Genomic DNA, 18,564 nt, shown 5'->3' with positions numbered 1-18,564 from the left:
TTCTCATATGCAGTTAATGTAGGTGTTGGTAATGTTCAGTTTCTGTTGTTTCATTTGTCAAGTAAGCTTGCTTATATAGTACGTTTGTTAAAAATAGCTAGCCTATGGCTGATTTGGAATGGGACACTTTCGCCCAATTCCATTGTTTCTCTCATAACGAGTTTCTACTTCAAAGTTCGTCACAAAAGCTCAGCTTTGGACACTCCAACGAGCTAAATCTCTACGATTTACGATCAGCATTTTATCTTCGATAATTTTTTGTTCATTCAATTGTACGTGTGTGGATTCGATTTGAAGGTGGTGGACTGTTGGGTTCTGTAACAGTGGAATTCCTTTAAGAGCTGAATAGTAATTGATCTTGTAGCAGGATGTACGTCCAATCACGTCTTTACCTCCCAATGCCCGGTCTCTATATAAGGGCTTCAGAATCATCCGAAATAAAGTCGCCCTGAAAATGGCAACTACAATGTCTGCCGAAATGTTGGAACACCGTCAGTATGTCACGCTGTTTCCCGAAAGCCGCAGTTAGGGAAGACGTTGGCTAGTTCCACGCTTTACAGACTTGAATGTTTTCCTCCGATATTCATTTCTTGTCTTCCTAACATGTTTTTGGTCCAGGTTTTTTTTATTTATCCCTGCAATTCGCAGTGGCAAGTTGGCCATTCATTCTGTTGGTTTTTTATATTATGATCCTCGGTGCAGAGACAGGAAGCAGGGTTGATGTGCTTGTTAAGAGTGGCTGCTTTTCAGAGGTCATCCTCCTGCAATCTTAGCCCTCATCTTATGTATTATGATGCCATGGAACCGAGACTGAGTAAGTGCATGCAAAAATAGGCCATGTCCATTCCTTTCTCCTGCTTTAAACACAGGCGGTCCCCTGTTTCTCCGACGTAATGAATTTCCGGAAATATTGTCGTAAAACGACTTTATTTATTGAGAGACGCGATTTTAAGAAGTGCTTACGTGCCTGGCCACGAGCTACAAACTCAGTTTTATAAATAAAGAAAGGCTAGAAATCTGGGGATTTCAGATAGGCTGTATGGGTGTATTCTTGTCCGTGGATTTTCACTGCTGGAGTTCAGTGTACAACTTCGATTTTTGGGGATGGGCCACGTGATTCTTTTTCAGGTACGGACTAATTTCGTAAATATTATTCAAACGAACTTTGGGCTCTATATGCTGTAGCTTGTTAGAATTTAGTCCCCTAATGTAGCGTGCTATATTTCTGATTTATGGACCGGTAACAACGCTCTGGGTTTTTTTTTTGAGGACGGGATCTGATTCTAAGTTATGCTGTATAGTACAAATTAGAATCTATTAATTAATTGTTATTGTCGTAATTATCATAATAATTATCATAATTTGTATTATTTGCTGTTTTAAACGTGTGTGAAAACTGAGCCCTATATGGTGTTAAAATCGATGAGACGTCTTCGCCCATACAGAACATTTGAAATTGAAAATTGTTATATGAGGTAATGGCAAATAATTTTTCAGAAGATTTCTTTCTTCTGGGTTGTTGCGCTGTGTAGTCTGGCATTGACGTGGCCGGACGGACAGAGTGACAAATTGGAAGATGGCAGATCTCGACTAACCTGTCTGTAGTATGCCAAGAACTACTGCTTATCATTGTAAATGTTTACTGTGTTTTATAAACGAATCTCGTTCCGTTGTTTTTCTTTTCCTGTCGTCGAACACGGCAATCACTCTACCAATTTCGAACCTCCGTGAGGGAAAATGCAGTAAAACCCCTCAAGTTGGACACCCCTTTATATTGGACACTTTTAATTGGAACCGGCGAATATCCTATAATTTTACATGTCCACAATACCCTATATTTTGGACACCCCTTTTGTTGTAAGTTGGACAGGTTCATGCACTTCGATGCTTTTCAGGGAAACTTTTTCCGTTATATATTTTGTTATTTTGAGTTTCTGACTGATGAATGCCTCCTCTCTGGAGCATTGTCTTATGGACATTGAACACATCATTGGAATGCATTGCAAGTGTTTAACTATTCTTTTGCTGAACCCGTAACTGGACTACAGTATTGCAGAAGACACAGTTTTAACTCCATCAGTACTGAGCTTGCATTTGAGTTCAGACTGTGTTAATAGAAATGGAATTTTTCTTTTTGCGATGGGGAAGCGAAAATTGATGGAATTAACTTTAGAAAATGTTATTGAGACGGGGGTGTAATGTGCAATGCATGGGAGCGGGCTTCAAAAGATTATTATTAATACTATTGTCATTAATTCTTAATTCAAGTAAGCCTACAGCAGTTAGTGTATGTAAGTAAATAGATTGTATTGTCATTAGACCACAATCTGATGTTTCTCTTTCCCTCTGTCTTGGACACCTTTTCGTGGAACCCCAAGTGTCCAACTTAGAGATGTTTTACTGTACTCTGCGATGCGGTGCCGAATCACGTTGCTAGAACATACGACGGCCGCTCTGGAAACGCAGCCTTTGAGAAGATTATTAACGTAGCTCATCTTTAGTTTTAAATATATTTTCCAGAAGCTAATATGTGATGAGCAACGCGGACAAAGTTTAGCCCAGACTCATGGACAGATGCCTTGTAAGATGGTATGATAATAATAGTAATATGAAGGATGGAGGTAGAACGAGATGGAAAGTCAGACTACGTCATTAATCACAAATAAGTCGTGTGGACATGATAAATTGGCCGAAATGTGTCTGCCTTCCATATTCGCAGCTGCTACCATGTGTGGCAATCTCTGTCCAACGCATTTCATGATTTAACTTGTCTGTTCCATATAATTCCTCTTGCTGTCGTGTTTTGCGTATTTATTAACACCCTTCTGCCACCGTCACGGATGATAGTTTAATATAATATTGGCCCCATTTAGACTTTTTTTTGCAACATTTTGTGTCTGCATTGAGTCATTCGAAATTGTGTTTAGTGATAATACTATCGAACTGCAAAATACATCCATTTCGTTGATGGTGTTTGGGGCTATATTCAGTTTGGTTCGACAAAGGTTTCCTCTTAACACGATCTTTAACTTTTTTTAGAACCAGTTTTCATTACTCTTGTGAACACGATAAAGGACCTTTGGGTTCCGAAATAACAGGATTTTTTAGGTTATGGTCTTACGAGTTGTGGCGCCTTCTGGTCTTGTGGTTGTATACCAACATATTAGAGTATCATACTGCCTCCATCTTCGGTTTGAAGTACGAAGGGCGAGTTTAGAGTGTGGTCTTCTGGGTTGTTGCATCTGTCGTCTTATGGTTCTGTACCAGTGTGTCTGACGAACATATTACCACTATCTTCAGAGTTCAAGTAAAAAGTGTCATTAAATTAATGGGTTATGTAAGGATTGGAGGATTGGGACCAAACTTCCTTTGTTCCCTGGCCAAGTTCTGTACTTGCACATTTACTGCTGTATTTAATTTTTCTTAAAAACCCAGATTTGGTTTGCAAAATTGCATTGTAGCTATATTTCTTTGTCTGCCATATGGATTTTATTTCAGCAGGTGCTATTTATGATTTGTCTTTGACTATTATTCGTTCAGATTTCACTGTCATCGAGGCGAAAGTAGATAACATTTTTATGAAATGTTATTAAACGAAGCAAATGATTCGTTTAATAATACGTTAAGTAATGATTAAACCCATAAAGAGTCACTTGAAGTTTCAATTTCGGTCTGGCGTGTTATTTCTTCCAAGGAAAGTTTGTTTGTGCACAAGCCGAAGTATGAGTTCTTGTAAAGCTTAATGAAATTGTTCGCTGGAATCATAATTAAAACTTGCTTAAGTGACTGATGTTGTGGGTAGTGTACAAATTTTAAGAAGATGAAGAAAGGTAGGCTGTCTTTATTATGGCTCCCAGCACGCTCGTAGGGACTCGTTAAGTCTCAATTAACAACCACTCCATCCTGCTGACTTTAATTATAATACATTGTGTAATAGTTGCACTTGACGGCTGGCTTTGATACACAATATTCGTTTCAGGAGCTGCCTAATATTTGTTATGCTACTTGAGCAAAGAGGCAAAGTAATTACTTCGTATAAGTAGGCTGTACAGGACAGGATGGCGGTGGCAGATGTATTTTTTCTTCGCCACAACTTCCAGACCAGCTCTGGAGCCCACCTAGCCTTCTATTTAATGAATACGGGTGTTCTTTCTTCGGAGGTAAAGCCTCAGGGGCGTGAACTAACCATTCAGTTCCATCTAGTTCAGAGATTGAGAATTCCAGGATCTATTCCTCCACTCCCTCACGGGTTTGTATGTCGTCGTGCTTTGTTAAGCACCAGCAAATTTTTTTGGGAGGAAGAACTTACAGAATAGCTTTTCAGCAGTGTCCACCGCCTTCCGGTGTCCCTATATTTTGTTACCAGTCGGTGTATTGTTGTCTTATTCGGCATTTCGTTATCAGGTCACGCATTGTCAAGTGCTTCGCGAACAGCAGCATGCACAGTGAGTTCCAGAATGGACAAGCTTTCTGCTAAGTGGGATTTGAGGTTTTCACAGCGGCGAGTCCGAAGATGGCTGTCTTCTGGGTTGTACCTCTGAAACATTGGTACACTTCTACGAGGCTAACGGCGCTACAACCCAGAAGACAGCCATCTTAAGCTTTCTGCTCATGAATACAGCATGTTCGCATTTCACGGCTGTCGAGTAACTGGCGTGAGCAGCGGCCTAATAAGCAGGATGACCTTGACGGGACCGTCACGGGCGAGGTTGGGAGTCTGTTACTTGGAGGTGGACCTGCTTCTGATTTCACTCTTGTACCGTGGTACATGATTGTTGATGGTTTGCGTAAAAATGGTACACGCCGTAAAGATAATAGGCAAAGAAGCCTGACTGAAAGGAAATACTGGCTTCCTACCAGACTCCTTCCTTTGTGCTTGGTGGTGCAGTTTTATTTGCTTCTTCTTCTTACACTCCCATTTGCCATTTAGGCCTAAATCAAATTTTTCCTTTTGCTTTCTGTTCAGATTGCGTTTTGAACCTGTCGCATGTTACATGCAGAACAGTTTAATTCCCACGTGCATTTCCGCACATTATCGCAGCATCGGCCATTTAGTTGATTGATGCATTTTTCGAGTCGGTGCTTGGTAACTGTAATCAGATCACGATACGCCTCAGTAATACACAATGGTTTATAACGTCTGGTTTCGCTTTTGTTGTTCCTCGTTCTAGCTTTGTTTTTCCAATGTCTAGGCGGATTGTCACATAACTTAGCGGTGCGTGTATGTACCACGCCGACAGTGGAATCGATCAATCTTTATTAAACTGGCGTCACTCGGTTCTGTAACCGCTTCTATGATTGCGACCTGACTGAGTTTTTAGATTGGCATATAACCATTGAAATTAAACCATTTATTTATTTGTTTTCTTGCGATAAAATTTGCGGAATCCCCCCCCCCCCCTTCCGGATTGTAGCCGAACAAGTCCTCTGATCGTTTCCAGGCCTGTTCCATAAGATAAGCCCGACTATGCCAGTGGATTTTAATGTATGTTTCTGTCGATTCGGAACTGCACGTTTAGTACTGCCGGCTGCAGCCCTGATTTCTGACAGAACCACAGCCACTCATTTTAAGCGCGTTCGCAACGAAGTTGGAAGAGTTTGTCTGTTAGCTTTGTTTTGTCTGTGTGTATGTCCGCCCTCATGTAGACCACCCCGAGAACCGCTAAACGGGTTTTGCCACTTTCAAAAGTAGAACGTCTAGAACGGACACCACATGGAAATGTACGCCAGCGTAACTCGCTAAATATTTATCAGACGGAGATCCTGAAATCACTCCGTCGCTCCGTTACGCGTGACACAACTCCAGAACGGCTGAACGGATTTTGTGAGCACATTCCAATTTTGGTTCAAATTGGACAACAGTAATCGATACGTACAGCTGTCCAACCACGTGGGAGAATCCTCAGTGATTACGTCTCCAGCCAGCCAGACCCGTCCCATGTTATTGACCCAATGCAACTCTGACATCTCCTGTGGCATTCGCAAAGGTCAAATTGTGGCGAACGCGCCAAGGTTGTTTACGTTATGCATAAGTTTCCTGACTTGTTTCATTTATGTGGATAGTCGCCCTCATTGTATTGCCTTACTGAAAACATTTGTATGGAGTCCAGGATTTCCTGGATATTCGTTCTATCACAGTAGAGGCCCATATTGTCAGAAGACGTGTTGGTATAAATTAATTTGATTACCTGCTGTGACACAAGACGTATTGCAGAATTTGAAGTAATTGTTTGTGATTGTAGCCTTCAGTGAAGGGTTTTAGATGGTTTTCTTTCTGCTTTCAGGGGTCCGATGCGGGGTCAGATCTCTTCACTACCACTCGAAAACGTAAGTCAGATATGCGTGTCACTATGATACCTTAAGGCAGGGTGGTCCAACTTCTTTCCTCGCCCAGGTCAGAATAGTTTTCCTGTTGGACCCAAGGGCCAAGAAGCCCCTACTGTCACTATTTTTGCATTGCCGTTGTCTTTAATAATACTTATTCAGAAATGACATATTACCATTGCAAATGCTGAAATATAAATTTTATTTAAATGTGCACAAATTTATATATTTTCATATTATTTTAAATTTGCTCCTGCAACAGCTTGCATCTATCACAATTTTTACCTGGAAAACTTGCACAAATTATTTGAACTCCGCTACTTTAATAACTTGTATCTGATACAATAACAATTTTTACCAGCAGAACGTACATCTTACGCTTTTAAAGTCAGTGGCTTTAGTGAGAGCACTGAGCAGAATGTTATTTTACCAGTGACGGAATATCAACTTCGAAAAAAGAAATGGGTTTGTACTAACTGGTAGTAACAAATTAACAAATACTTTCGCTGGCCTGATTACAAGTGGTCGCGGGCCGCCATTTTGACCACGCTGCCTTCAGGTGTGATAGTAAGTGCAATTTTGTTTACACGGGGAGGGATGTCGTATGCATAGTTTCAGAAGTATAGCCTGAATCTTCTCACCACTTAAAATGTAGTCTCTAACACGTGGTCGTAAAATTTGCTTTGTACAAGTAGGCTACTGTTTGAAACTCTTCGTCAGATTTTAAATACTAGCCTCAGTGAACCAAAACAAAGCCGTTTATAATTTAGTTTTTACACTTACACATGATAAAATAGGCCTGATTTTCCTATTAACATTTTAAACAATTTAGAATGAGGCAAGAAAGACTTGCTTTCTAGGACAGATTGAACTAAGTAATGGCGGTTTGATCCGCTGATGAAGGAACATGTAAGTTATTTTATTAATAACAAAGCCCCAGGGTACAAAATGATTTGACTCAGAAGTTGCCTTGGGAAGTTGCGAACTCACGTCTGGATTAGACTACGTACAGGCAATGACTTATATGTCTGTAACTGGCTTGTTGTATGTATTCATGAAGCAGAAGTTCGCGTGTGTGTAAAGGTAATAGAACAAGCTCATGTGGGACCGTATTTGTCGTCGTGGTGTTGGTCGAATTTCTATCTCTGCCACTTCGTATGGATGGAGCTAACCTCATGGGATCCCACTGTTTCGAAAGTGTACTACTATTAACAATGTCGGGGGAGGAGTGACAAGTTGGCAGCAGTGGAAGGCATAGCGTCGACGTTCGTGGAGTAAATCAACCAGAAAGTTTGTACTTGCTTGCCGTTCTTCGGCTTCTGACGTAATTTTCTTGCGAGTTTTTCGTCAGCATTCAAGGTAAATTCCTGAAATGAACGAGTCATTGCTGCATATCTTCAGTCGTCGTCGGTGGAATCAGATCAAGTGGCTGGATCAGAAATGTTAAAGATGTTATCAATTTCAAGTGCTCTAAATAACTTAGCTTCGAACTTTCGAAGACTTAACGTTTGGTAAGTTTTGCTTCATAACGGAGAATGAGATTTTTCTGATGATGAAATCGTTGCTATTGCGTCGATGTAGTGCCTCGAAAATGTACCACAAACCTAAGACACACGTGCGTAGCCGCCACATTTCCAGCCCGTCTTCTGCACTGCCTCTATCATAAACCCATTGTCGCTTTACTTCTTGCTGATCTCTGTCTAGGCAACAAGTTGTCGGGGACGGATGAGTAACTCGCGTTCACCCTCGACCGATCCTTGAATCGTGAATCCAGTCACGCGGCAGAAACATCCCACTTGTTAATTTTTGTGTTTTTCCTTTTCAGACGAGTTACCGGGCAACCCACCTCCTCCTATCAACAACGGAACGGGATCGCCTGGTGGGGGCAGTGGCGCGACCAGTCCTGCCCCCAGCCCTCCGCCCCCACGCGTCCCTACTCCTCCACCACCGCCACCTCAACCACACAATCCCACGGCCATCTCGAACCCACCCTCGTCGCCTTCACACTCATCGCAACCGAGTGTGGTATCAAACGGACCAGTACCACGCGTTGTATCCGCGCAATCACTGGTTCAGTCTTCATCGCCAGTCCCCCCTCCGCCCCTCGTTCCTCTGCCACTGCCTTTGTCACTTCCTCCGCAACCACAGCCACAGGTCCAGCCACCACCGACAGCAGCGCCACAGCAACACTGCCTGAACAGTAGTACCAACAGCGCCAATACCAACAGCCGGACCAACAGTCCAGCCGTGGCAACTCCAGCTCAGCCTGCCCCTAACAGCTATGCACCCCTGCCTCTAAATGCTTATTCAAATTCCCATCCGCATCCTCACCCCGCTTACCCGCCCCTGTACGCGCCCTATTCCGCAACTCTGCAGCACAGTCCGTATCTTCCTCAAGCAGCGGCCTCACCACTGCCTTCCCCACGCAATGACACGGTACGTAATGTGCAAGGGCGCGAACACACCGAAGCAGACCGGACCAGCCTGACAGGTTTAATGGTGGTAATCTGGTTGCCATGAGCCATGCAGTTGGATTTGCTGACCTTTATCAGAGTTCGAGAGAATCGGTCTGGTATGCTTCGGAGTGTTCACACCCTTCGGAGAACAGTGTGGTCAGGGTTGAGAGGGTGAAAATAAATTGCTTACAACATTTCGGTCAGGAGGTCTTGAAGGAAGACCTAGTTGTACTTGGAAGGATAATATTAAAATAGATTCTCAAGGAAGTTGCATGTAGAGGAGGTGACAGGAATTAACTGGCATGCGAAGGACCCAGGGTGTTTGTTAAATCTGTAATGAACGTGCATGTGCCATGATATGAGGGAATTTCTTGACTGCTTAAGCACCTATTAGCTTTTCAAAGGAAGATTGTTTATTAGACTAAAATATAGCGCTTGTTTGTGCGCACAGAGAAGGACAAAATGGACGGAAACTGAAGAAGTAAACAGAGTTTGAAAAGAGATTTTGGGTTTTTACAGGGATCTGTTCGGTACAGGTTTTTGGGTTTTAAGGCCATGTGATTAGAAGAAGCTTTTGGCGTTGCTTTGGAAACTAATTACATTTTCAAACTAAAAATGGAGGTGCAGGTAGCAGTACCTCCACTTTGAATCCTCCAGCCCAAGGAATCCCCTACTTGTGTTCCTTGTTACTGAGGAGCCAGGAAGGTTCAATCTGTAAAGTACTGGACTGGACTAGGGTGTGATTCCCGTGAGACAAGGATTGTTCTTTGGGGCATGCTCACCCTTCTGTCTAATGGCTACCAGGGGCTCTTCTGCATTGACACAGTGGCAAGAGTATGAAGCTCACCACTCAACGTGATCTGTTGCTGAAGTTAAGAATGTGGAGCTTTTACCTACACACTTTATAATGCCTGGAGACGGGGCAACTTCAGATTTTACTAATAATGTATTCCATTAATTTTTAATATTATCTGGTCTGTATAACATAATTTTACAACTTTAATCCCAGCTCCGATTATTGTAATCTGCTCAGATTTCTTGGTTTTGCTCTGTTTAATCGATATTCACTTTATTGTTGGTAATCCTACTCCTGTTTTTCCACCCCGGGAGTATCCTACTTGAATTTCATTCCTAATTTTTTACACCAGTTTTCCTACAAGTAAAAAGTTTTCCCTGCACATGGTCATAATTGAGTGTTTTTAACTGTAGAGTGTGGAACTGTTCAATTTTGTACAGTAATTGGACTTGAACAGATATAAATGCAGGCTCTCACAAAGGCTGTGCTTAAGCCCTCATCCACTTTTATCCCAGCATTATTATAATAAATGGCCTTTGTAACTTGCCATTAAATAAAAGTTCATTTTGCCCATTCAGTCCAATTAGTGAAGATTTTATATTATTTACGAAGGCAAATAGCAAGTACACTACTCGCTAAACTTGAAAGAAGAAAGTACTGTCTTTGAGGGGAAGGGGAAAAAAGCAAGAGCTTGTTCTAAGTAATTAATTTTAATCATGTGCTCCTAAGATGAGATAAAGTATATAGAATACTTGGCCATAATTAGCGGCATCCATTGTTAAGAAGGATGAGGTTGCTGTCTGAAAATAAACCTACTTCCAAACTTACGAAAGCTGATAATTATGCACGAGAGTATGTTTTTCCTCTCTCTCAACACCCCCACCCCCCACCCCAGTCTTGTGGTATGATTGCTCTGATTTTGAAATTGCTCCTGTTAGACGTAGAAAGACTTGCTCAGATGTTTTTGATTACATTAGTAAAAGAAATCATTAATAAATACCCAACCTTTTGTTAATGACACAAAATATATCAGTGGTATTAGAAGAGATTCTTTCTCAAAATGATTTCCTCACAATGTTTTAAATAAATGTTGTTATTGATTGCTGTGCTGCTGATTAGTAGACTGGCTTATTGATTTTGGGTACTTGTTTGTTATCGGGACACATCACTTTAAAAATAGGTTAGGTTAGGTTGCCGAGCCGGGATAGCTCAGTCAGTATAGTGACTAGCTACGGGTTAGACGACCGGGGTTCGATCCCCGACGGGGGCAGAGGATTTTTTTCCTTTAGCCTCTGCGTCCAGACCGGCTCTGGGGCCCACCGAGCCTCCTCTACAATGGGTACCGGGGTCCTTTCCCGGGGGTAAAGCCGGCCGGGGCGTGATGCTGACCACTCACCCCCATCTAGTGCCGAGGTCAAGAAAGAGAGGAGCTATACCTCCACTCACCCCAAACGCCTACAAGGCGTATAGTGGGACAAACTTTACTTTACTTTTAGGTTAGGTTGTCATTTATTGAAATAAAATATAATAACTTTCAAGTATATGTCATTTATCCACACACATTAACCTAACCCAACCTAACCTATTTTTAAAGCCTGATTTTGTTATTTGACAACACTAGCAGCTTCATATGTTATTTAACGTGGATTGGAATGCTCTGATTTTACATGGTGATGTGATTGGTGTCATATTGTATTGTATATTATATAATTTATTTATTTAGTCTGTTATATATAAGTTCCAGAGGGTGTGGAATGACTCATGTCTGTAATCAAACAGTTTGTAACCCATTAATCATATTTCCTCTGTGTCCTGTTGTGTTTATTAATATCAAATTTCCATCACACACAAACTTTGTCTTACGTTGTGGCATATTTCAAGTCCCCCAGCATGTGCCTGAAGTGACGAAGGAAACACCAAAAGTCTCCAGTTATCATAACAGCCATTTAAGGTTTAACCTCTGCGTCTTCCAAATAGAAATTGGGAGTAGGATTTGAGGTTCTTGTAGCAGCAAGTATGAAGATGGCTGTCTTCTGGGTTCTAGCACCGTGTTGTCTAGTAGAAGTTTACCAGTGTTAGGATACATCATGATTATGCAGTGCTGCCAAAGCTTGAAGGTAATTTAAATAATTGGTGGCACTGGTCTCGTGGCGCACAGTGAAAAATGGCTCAGATTTTTTTCTGTGATCTTAATGCAACATGGTATCCTGCTGTTCTTACATATGCATTGGAATTTTGCAGAGGTCTGCAAGATCACCGTGCCCTATCGTTGCCAAGCAGCCACAGCATTCTGGTGGATCTTCAACCATTCCCTCGGTGACAACACCCGCCACTGCAGGTGAGGACATAATGAACTGATGCAGATTTATAATGTGGTTTTCTGTTACAACTGTAGGTGAGATGGAGATTTTGTTTGCTTATTAACCTTTTCCTCCCCACTTTTTAACCAGTGGGGCCACTGCGCAGATTCTACTAAGCCTGCCGAGTTGTAATCTGATCCGACCAATGCTTAGGGGCTGGTTTTCTCTTGCATGCAATTCATACACATGCTAAGAGATGGCACAGTTATGATTTTACTTTCAGTACTTTCATCTCCTTGTTATTTTCTGCTTCTCTTCAGCTTATAGGTTTCTTGTCTCCATCTTCAAGGCTGCACCTCATCCCTGAAGATGGAGACAGTATGCTCCTCAAAAACGTTGATATCTATCTATAAATCCACACAATATTACAACCCAGATGACCAACTGCAAAATCTTCACTGCCTTCAAATCTCATCTTGACGACTTGGTTTCGCTGATGGTTCATTTCCTTTTACTGCATTATCTGGAATGGTTGATTTCTTTCTCTGTAGTTATGTGCATGTATGTGTGTGTGGATATGAGTGCATGTGCATACATTTGTCTTGTTTGTATGTACAACTTTGAAACACCCATTCTAGAATATCTGAAAAGCTTTCGGCTGTCATCCAATTATCCATGCTGGTATCTCTCAGAAACTTGAAAGAGTTGGACAGAACATTACAACCAAGTGTAAGAGAATCAAATTCAGCATTGCAGCCAATCAACACTTTATAGTCTGAGCTAATTACAGCCAACATTGTCAAATAAATAAATAAATAAATACATAAATAAATAGGGTTATGATATCAGCATAACAAGTATCTGATTTTCTTTACTTGAATATCATGCTCTGCTATATTCTGACATGGTTTTAGAATGGCAAAATAGTGGTTAAGAAACACTTTGCATTCTTCCACAGCTTCAGCACCTATTGCCACCACAACGACAGCACCAACAGTGACAACAGCAACAGCTGTAGTTGTGACAACCACAACAACAAGCCACAGAGACATTGTGACAACACCTGTAGTTGGTCGGAGTCATTCACCAAGGGGCCACAGTCCAAACAGAGAAAGGGACAGTTATAGGTAGGGACACCAGCTCTTGTTAGAATTGACAGTGTCAAAATACTGTAGTTTGCATTTGCTTGCTTTGAAGTATTTATGTAAGCGTAATGTTTCAGAAATAATTGAAATGAAAGAAATCAAACCACTTTAATTTCAGAAGTTTAACTGATTATGTATGGATTTTTGAATGTTATAAAGTAGTAAGATTCAGAGGACCAGTGATACTGACTTTACAGTGTGATAATAAATACATTGAAACCTTGAGGTTTGGGGAGAAGAGCTGTCCGTGCTAGGTAATGGTCTGCAAGGTTGAGGTGAAAAGCACATTGAAATGTAAATGGAAAGAATAAGTTATGAAACACAGTGTTTATATGCATGTACTGTAAATTAAGCTGTCCCACTATACTCCACGTAGCTGCTTGGGGGAGAGGAAGTATAGCTAATGTACATTCTTAACCTCAGCACTAGATGGGGGCGAGTGGTCAGTGTCATGCCCCAGCTGCACTTTATACACTTTACTGTACTATCTTTATTTTACATTGAAATTAAGTAATAATAATAATACATTACAAAAACAACATCAATACATCATAATACTAATAATAATAACTGTGAGGAGCATGGTTTGCAGTTACAATTTGCTGTGTGTTTGTGTGTGAGCGTGTGCACGCCTGCATGCACGTGTTACACTGAAAACATGTTTGAGTATAGTTATGGTGTGTAAAGGTTTTTAATTAGGCGTTGATTTAGATGATTATATATGAAAACAAGGTGGAAGGTGTGGAACTTTGAAAGGATAAAATGTAATAGTTGTGAATTAAAAGACATATTGAGCTTTAGGAAGTGAAAGAATGTTCAGGTTCCTTGAGACTGTGCTACAGGCAGGTTTCACTGTATCACCATTATCAGTTTGTATTAATTACAGTGAAAATCCTCATAATCAATATTCATTTTATGAGCAAATACATTATTGCAGGTAACCTCGATGTGGTGTTTTGACACTTTTGTTTGTGGTATATTTGCAGCAGTAACGTAAGTAGCCTAAGCCGAAGCAGTATCACCCCTGTGAGTGTGGCAACATTGTCTAGTAGTTGCGTAATCACGAGTAACTCGTCTCCCTTCAGTTCATCCCAAGCGCCAGCTCCAGCTGTTGTGTCTTCTAGTCTCGCGTTCTCCAAAACACCATCATGGGGCAGGTTTGTACAATTTTAATTTGCAACGCATGAAAAGGCAAATATTTTCTGTTGAAAACCTGTGCTCTGTCATACATACTTTGCTCAAGTGTATGAAATGAATGCATAATGGAGAGGTTATGTTAATGTTTTATGTCCACGTCCATCAGAATTCACTTAAATCTGGTGTTTGCGCTGTACAGTGACATTGGTGACCATAATTTGGCCATGAACTTGAATATCACATTTCCTGAAAGCAGTATATGATACAAAAAACATAAAATGTAGATCTCATTAAGATCTATAACTCTAATTTGGGACAGTTTCATATAATGTATATTTAAAGATATAGAAAAATGAAGAAATTTTACCTATATGTGGTACAGATCTACTGTTGAATAGCTGAGTGTGATTTCTGTCTGCTATGAAAATCAGAGGTGCACAATTGCAGAGAAGATATTTGGAAAATAGGTGTACCCCAAATTGGAGTATTTCCACTCTTGTCATACAAGTCTTTTTAACATCTGAGATTTCAGGTTCTCACAGTAGTGAAGATGTCATCAGTAGTGGTATTTGGGTATCACAACCCATAGAATATATTCATATATCATGTCATTGCAGGAAATATGAATGACTGGTATGTTGTGAGCTCATAATTATAGATAGATATTCTAAGTTATTTTGTATGCACATCCTAGTACGAAAGGTTCGTTTGTGACTGGCTGATCATTCTTCTGTTTCTGTATTTTTTCAGTTCAAGTGGGCAGCAACTGTCACCTGCAGCATCGGTGCCACGACCAACGCCCCCTCCTGTGCCACTTCCAGCCACTCATCCACTGCATCCCACAACACATCCATTTCCTCCACCAATGTTTGCACCTCCACTTCCACCCTCTGCTGCAACAGCCAGTCCTTTGAGCCTGCCACCAGCTGCCAACCCTAACCCCTTCTCAGCAGAGTCACTCTTCCAGTCAAGTAAGTAAAAGAAATGTACATACTAATACATGCCCTACAATTTATATCTCGAGTAGAAAAAGATGGGGTTCTCTTTCTGTGAAGCCTGTGTTTTACATGGCACACAGGACATTTACATTGTACCCCTCAGTGACATGACAGACAGGTAATATGCATTGCAACTCCCTTATCTGGTACTTGATTTATTATCAAGGGCAGTTTCTATAACCATGTAGTAAGTGTATTTAAAATTTCATATGTGAATATATTTGTTTGCCCCATGTGAAATTATGCTTTGTCTTTAAGTTAGGTACCACCTTTTGCCATCTCTCATTGATATAATATTACTTCTGTTGTACTGGCAACAGGTTTATTGTTTGTACTATCCTGTATTGTAATTAAATAGCAAAGAATATGTGATGCAAGTGTGTGTCTGTTTCTGTAATTCATTAAATGTTAGTGGAGTGCCCATTAGAATGTTAATGTGAAATTAGAGGGTTGTAATGTAATGATGCTGATTGCAGACCAGGCAGACATGTTGCGTCGGGAGTTAGACAGCAGGTTTCTGGCATCGCAGGATCGTACATTAAATGTAGGGCCGCCACCATACCTGCGCACTGAGATGCATCACCATCAACATCAGCATACACATGTACACCAACATACAGCGCCAATACTGCCACCCCCTCCAGCACCTTCCCTCTTTCCCACACCTCTGGTAAGTGATTGCCATGGGCAAATACTTCTGAAGGCTTCCAGTTACTGGGAATGTCTGACTAACAACCCGTGCAGCCATTTAAAATGTTTGTTTATACTCGGCCACTAATTCAGTGCAGGTTGTGAAGTTCTTGTTTATTTATTGCAAATGTGGTAGGTATTCTGTTCTTTCACTGGACAATAGAAGTAGAACCAACTTCCAAAAAAATAATACCTTTACAATGGTAAAGTCCATTAAGAAAAACAATTTAACAAAATGCTGAATATTGTTAGGGAAAAACATTGGAATGCAGTATATATTCAGCTGTGTAAGTCAGAAGTGTACATTATACTTCTAAAGTTTATTGCATCTGAATGGAAATGAAAATTAAGTTGCTGAAATGTACACACACACACACAATTTGTTCAGTGTGAATGGTTGTGATAACGAAATAAAAAATTGGAGATGGTATGCACAGAATATCTATTAGGTGCCGTAGTTTTCGTTCTTTATTAGTATCTCTTAACATGTTCTAGTTTTTCCACAAGGAAGAAAATTGTATTATGTTCCGTAACTGAGAACCAATTTTTTTATATAGGCACAGATATATTTCCTGTGTTGCATAATACTATACTTCAAACAGCAGACTGCCGAGCAATTGAATTATGAAATGGAACATACCTTTTAAAGCAGCCATTCCCAGTGTTTTATTCCTGCTGTCATAAATTGGCCAGAAATGTGTGACAATTTTTCTGGTGATTTGTCATAACCTACTTGGGATCTCCATGACTGAGTTAGGTTGTGAATTGATGTAGGAAATACTGCTTTAAAGAATCAAAGTAATAATTTTAGATGCAGATGTTTAATAGCATCTCTTGTGATTGTGATTTAATGGTGTTGTATGTTTCACTTTCAGTTTAAGGAAATCCCGAAATTAGGTGGTGTGGATTCTCCATTTTACAGGCAGAATCTTGGACTCACAAGCTACCCTGGATTTTCTCCAGGTTTATTACATCCTAGTCTAGGGGGTTCTACTCCCTTTGCTCCACCCAGTCATCTCCCCACATTTACACCAAAGGTATAATCTTGTACAATAATTGCGGTGAATGTAAGTGTGAAATTTGCTACTGTTTTGTGTTAGAATTATGAGACATTTGTCATTTTTAGTTTCATGACACTTTGTTGATTATTGGGGCAATTAATTTTGGACACAATAACTTTCCAAATGTGAAATTATTTTAACTGAAAAGATGGGGAAAATGTTGTCTAATGTATGTTGAAGATAAATCCTTGATTTCCTTCATTCTTTCAGTTGAAGCAGGAGTTTGATGTTTTGTTCTAAATTGTTGGGTTGTGCATTAATTTTAGGAATATAAAATCATGATTTTAATACCTTTACTGTGTTGCATAGCCCAAGAAGACTTAATTTTTATTACATTTGGTAGCTGTGAAAACTTTACATCTTTTAAATTACCTTGGTTAATGACATTTTGCTGTATTTGATGAACTGTTAAAGGTTCTTTGTTGTGTTAATGTTTGCATGGCTGAGCTACAAACTATGTGACTTATTCTTTTATTTATGCACTGCAACTGCTGACCCATAGTTTTATTTTATATGTGTTTACTACTGGCACACCAGAAATAATGCTTGATTATCACTTTATTTATTGGCTTTTAGCTTTATCCATTGAGTAACGCTTTGTTTTCTTTGTTTTTCCACAGCAGATGGGTGACCCCTCGAAACCTAAACCAGTGGTAGGTGTCTTCTACCTGGCTCCATTTTGAACCTAATTAATGTTTATTTTACTATATAATATTTATGATGGGAAGTTATATTCTAACATGTTTTTTAGTCCTGTTAAGGAATGTATAAGTTGAAATTTGAAGACCTTGAACAGTGAATTCTCGATGCAACAAATGTTTAAGTAACAAAATTGTTTTTATCCAGCTGCACTTAGTGCACATGGTAATTATATTTAGTTTCACAAATTTTAATTTTGAAGAGAGCTCTTTTGGGGCACATTTCTTATCATTTTAATAATATCATAATTTTGAATCTGCCTCCCTTCAGTATCATCTAATCCTAGTAATTTTGGTGATGAAGTTCTTGCCATAGGTGCTATTCAAACCATTTGTGTGGCAGTATTTTGGGACAGTGCCATGAAATAGGTCACATCTGCTTCCTGCCCAGTCCTTTCCATAGTGATCCTCTCTTGCATTTTACCCAACATAGTATCTACAATTGATACAGCATCATTAACAATTCCTTGTGCGGGTTCAGGTCAGGAAGATTGAGTATAATGTAAATGCATTCATTAGCCACAATGAATATTACATTATACTCATACTAATAAATTAATTGCATCAGTTATAGCATAAAATGTGGATTATTTTGGAATGTTGTTCAGAGTTCATATTGTATTATGAATAACTGTCTTTAGCACTGCCATAAGATTATACTTAAGAATCTGTTTGGACAAGATATGCATCTTGTAGTTGATGTCATAATGCTTGATTGATCATGAAGCTGCATAGTGAGAATAGGTCAGATTTTGATACCTAACTCCACATTCTTAAACAGTTAAAAATGTGTTAACATGTCTGATAAGAATATTGAAAAGAAGAATTTTTGTTTGACAGTTTACAAAATTTGTTACATGTTTTTATTTAATGTTCCGTACAATATGGCTTTACTAGAGCAAGTCAGGGTTGAGGTTGTCCGTGGTTTATTGTAACGGCATTTCACTCACAAAGTAAAT

At 39.9% G+C, this 18,564-nt stretch overlaps 1 protein-coding gene across 4 annotated transcripts in view; it reads left to right on the top strand.

Moving 5' to 3' along the window:
- The window catches only part of LOC110831182 (uncharacterized), a 115,718-nt gene that overhangs the window by 83,671 nt on the left and 13,483 nt on the right, over positions 1-18,564 (top strand). For 2 of the 4 annotated variants that reach the window (XM_022066888.2, XM_087349172.1), the window contains 9 exons: positions 6,285-6,327; positions 8,150-8,760; positions 11,818-11,914; positions 12,835-13,003; positions 14,008-14,178; positions 14,909-15,129; positions 15,633-15,826; positions 16,722-16,883; positions 17,528-17,560. In XM_022066888.2, the coding sequence (XP_021922580.1) occupies positions 6,285-6,327; positions 8,150-8,760; positions 11,818-11,914; positions 12,835-13,003; positions 14,008-14,178; positions 14,909-15,129; positions 15,633-15,826; positions 16,722-16,883; positions 17,528-17,560 (1,701 nt within the window). The remainder of the gene's footprint in view (positions 1-6,284; positions 6,328-8,149; positions 8,761-11,817; positions 11,915-12,834; positions 13,004-14,007; positions 14,179-14,908; positions 15,130-15,632; positions 15,827-16,721; positions 16,884-17,527; positions 17,561-18,564) is intronic. The other 2 variants (XM_022066889.2, XM_022066890.2) reach the window with 2 other exon arrangements.

Source organism: Zootermopsis nevadensis, unplaced genomic scaffold, assembly GCF_977971745.1.
Source record: "Zootermopsis nevadensis isolate Lab colony 2312 unplaced genomic scaffold, Znev_1.0 Znev_ptg000015l, whole genome shotgun sequence".
In the NCBI taxonomy this organism is placed as follows: Eukaryota; Metazoa; Arthropoda; class Insecta; order Blattodea; family Termopsidae; genus Zootermopsis; species Zootermopsis nevadensis.
Note: the sequence above shows the minus strand (reverse complement) of the source record. Positions and strands in the feature narration are given on the sequence as shown.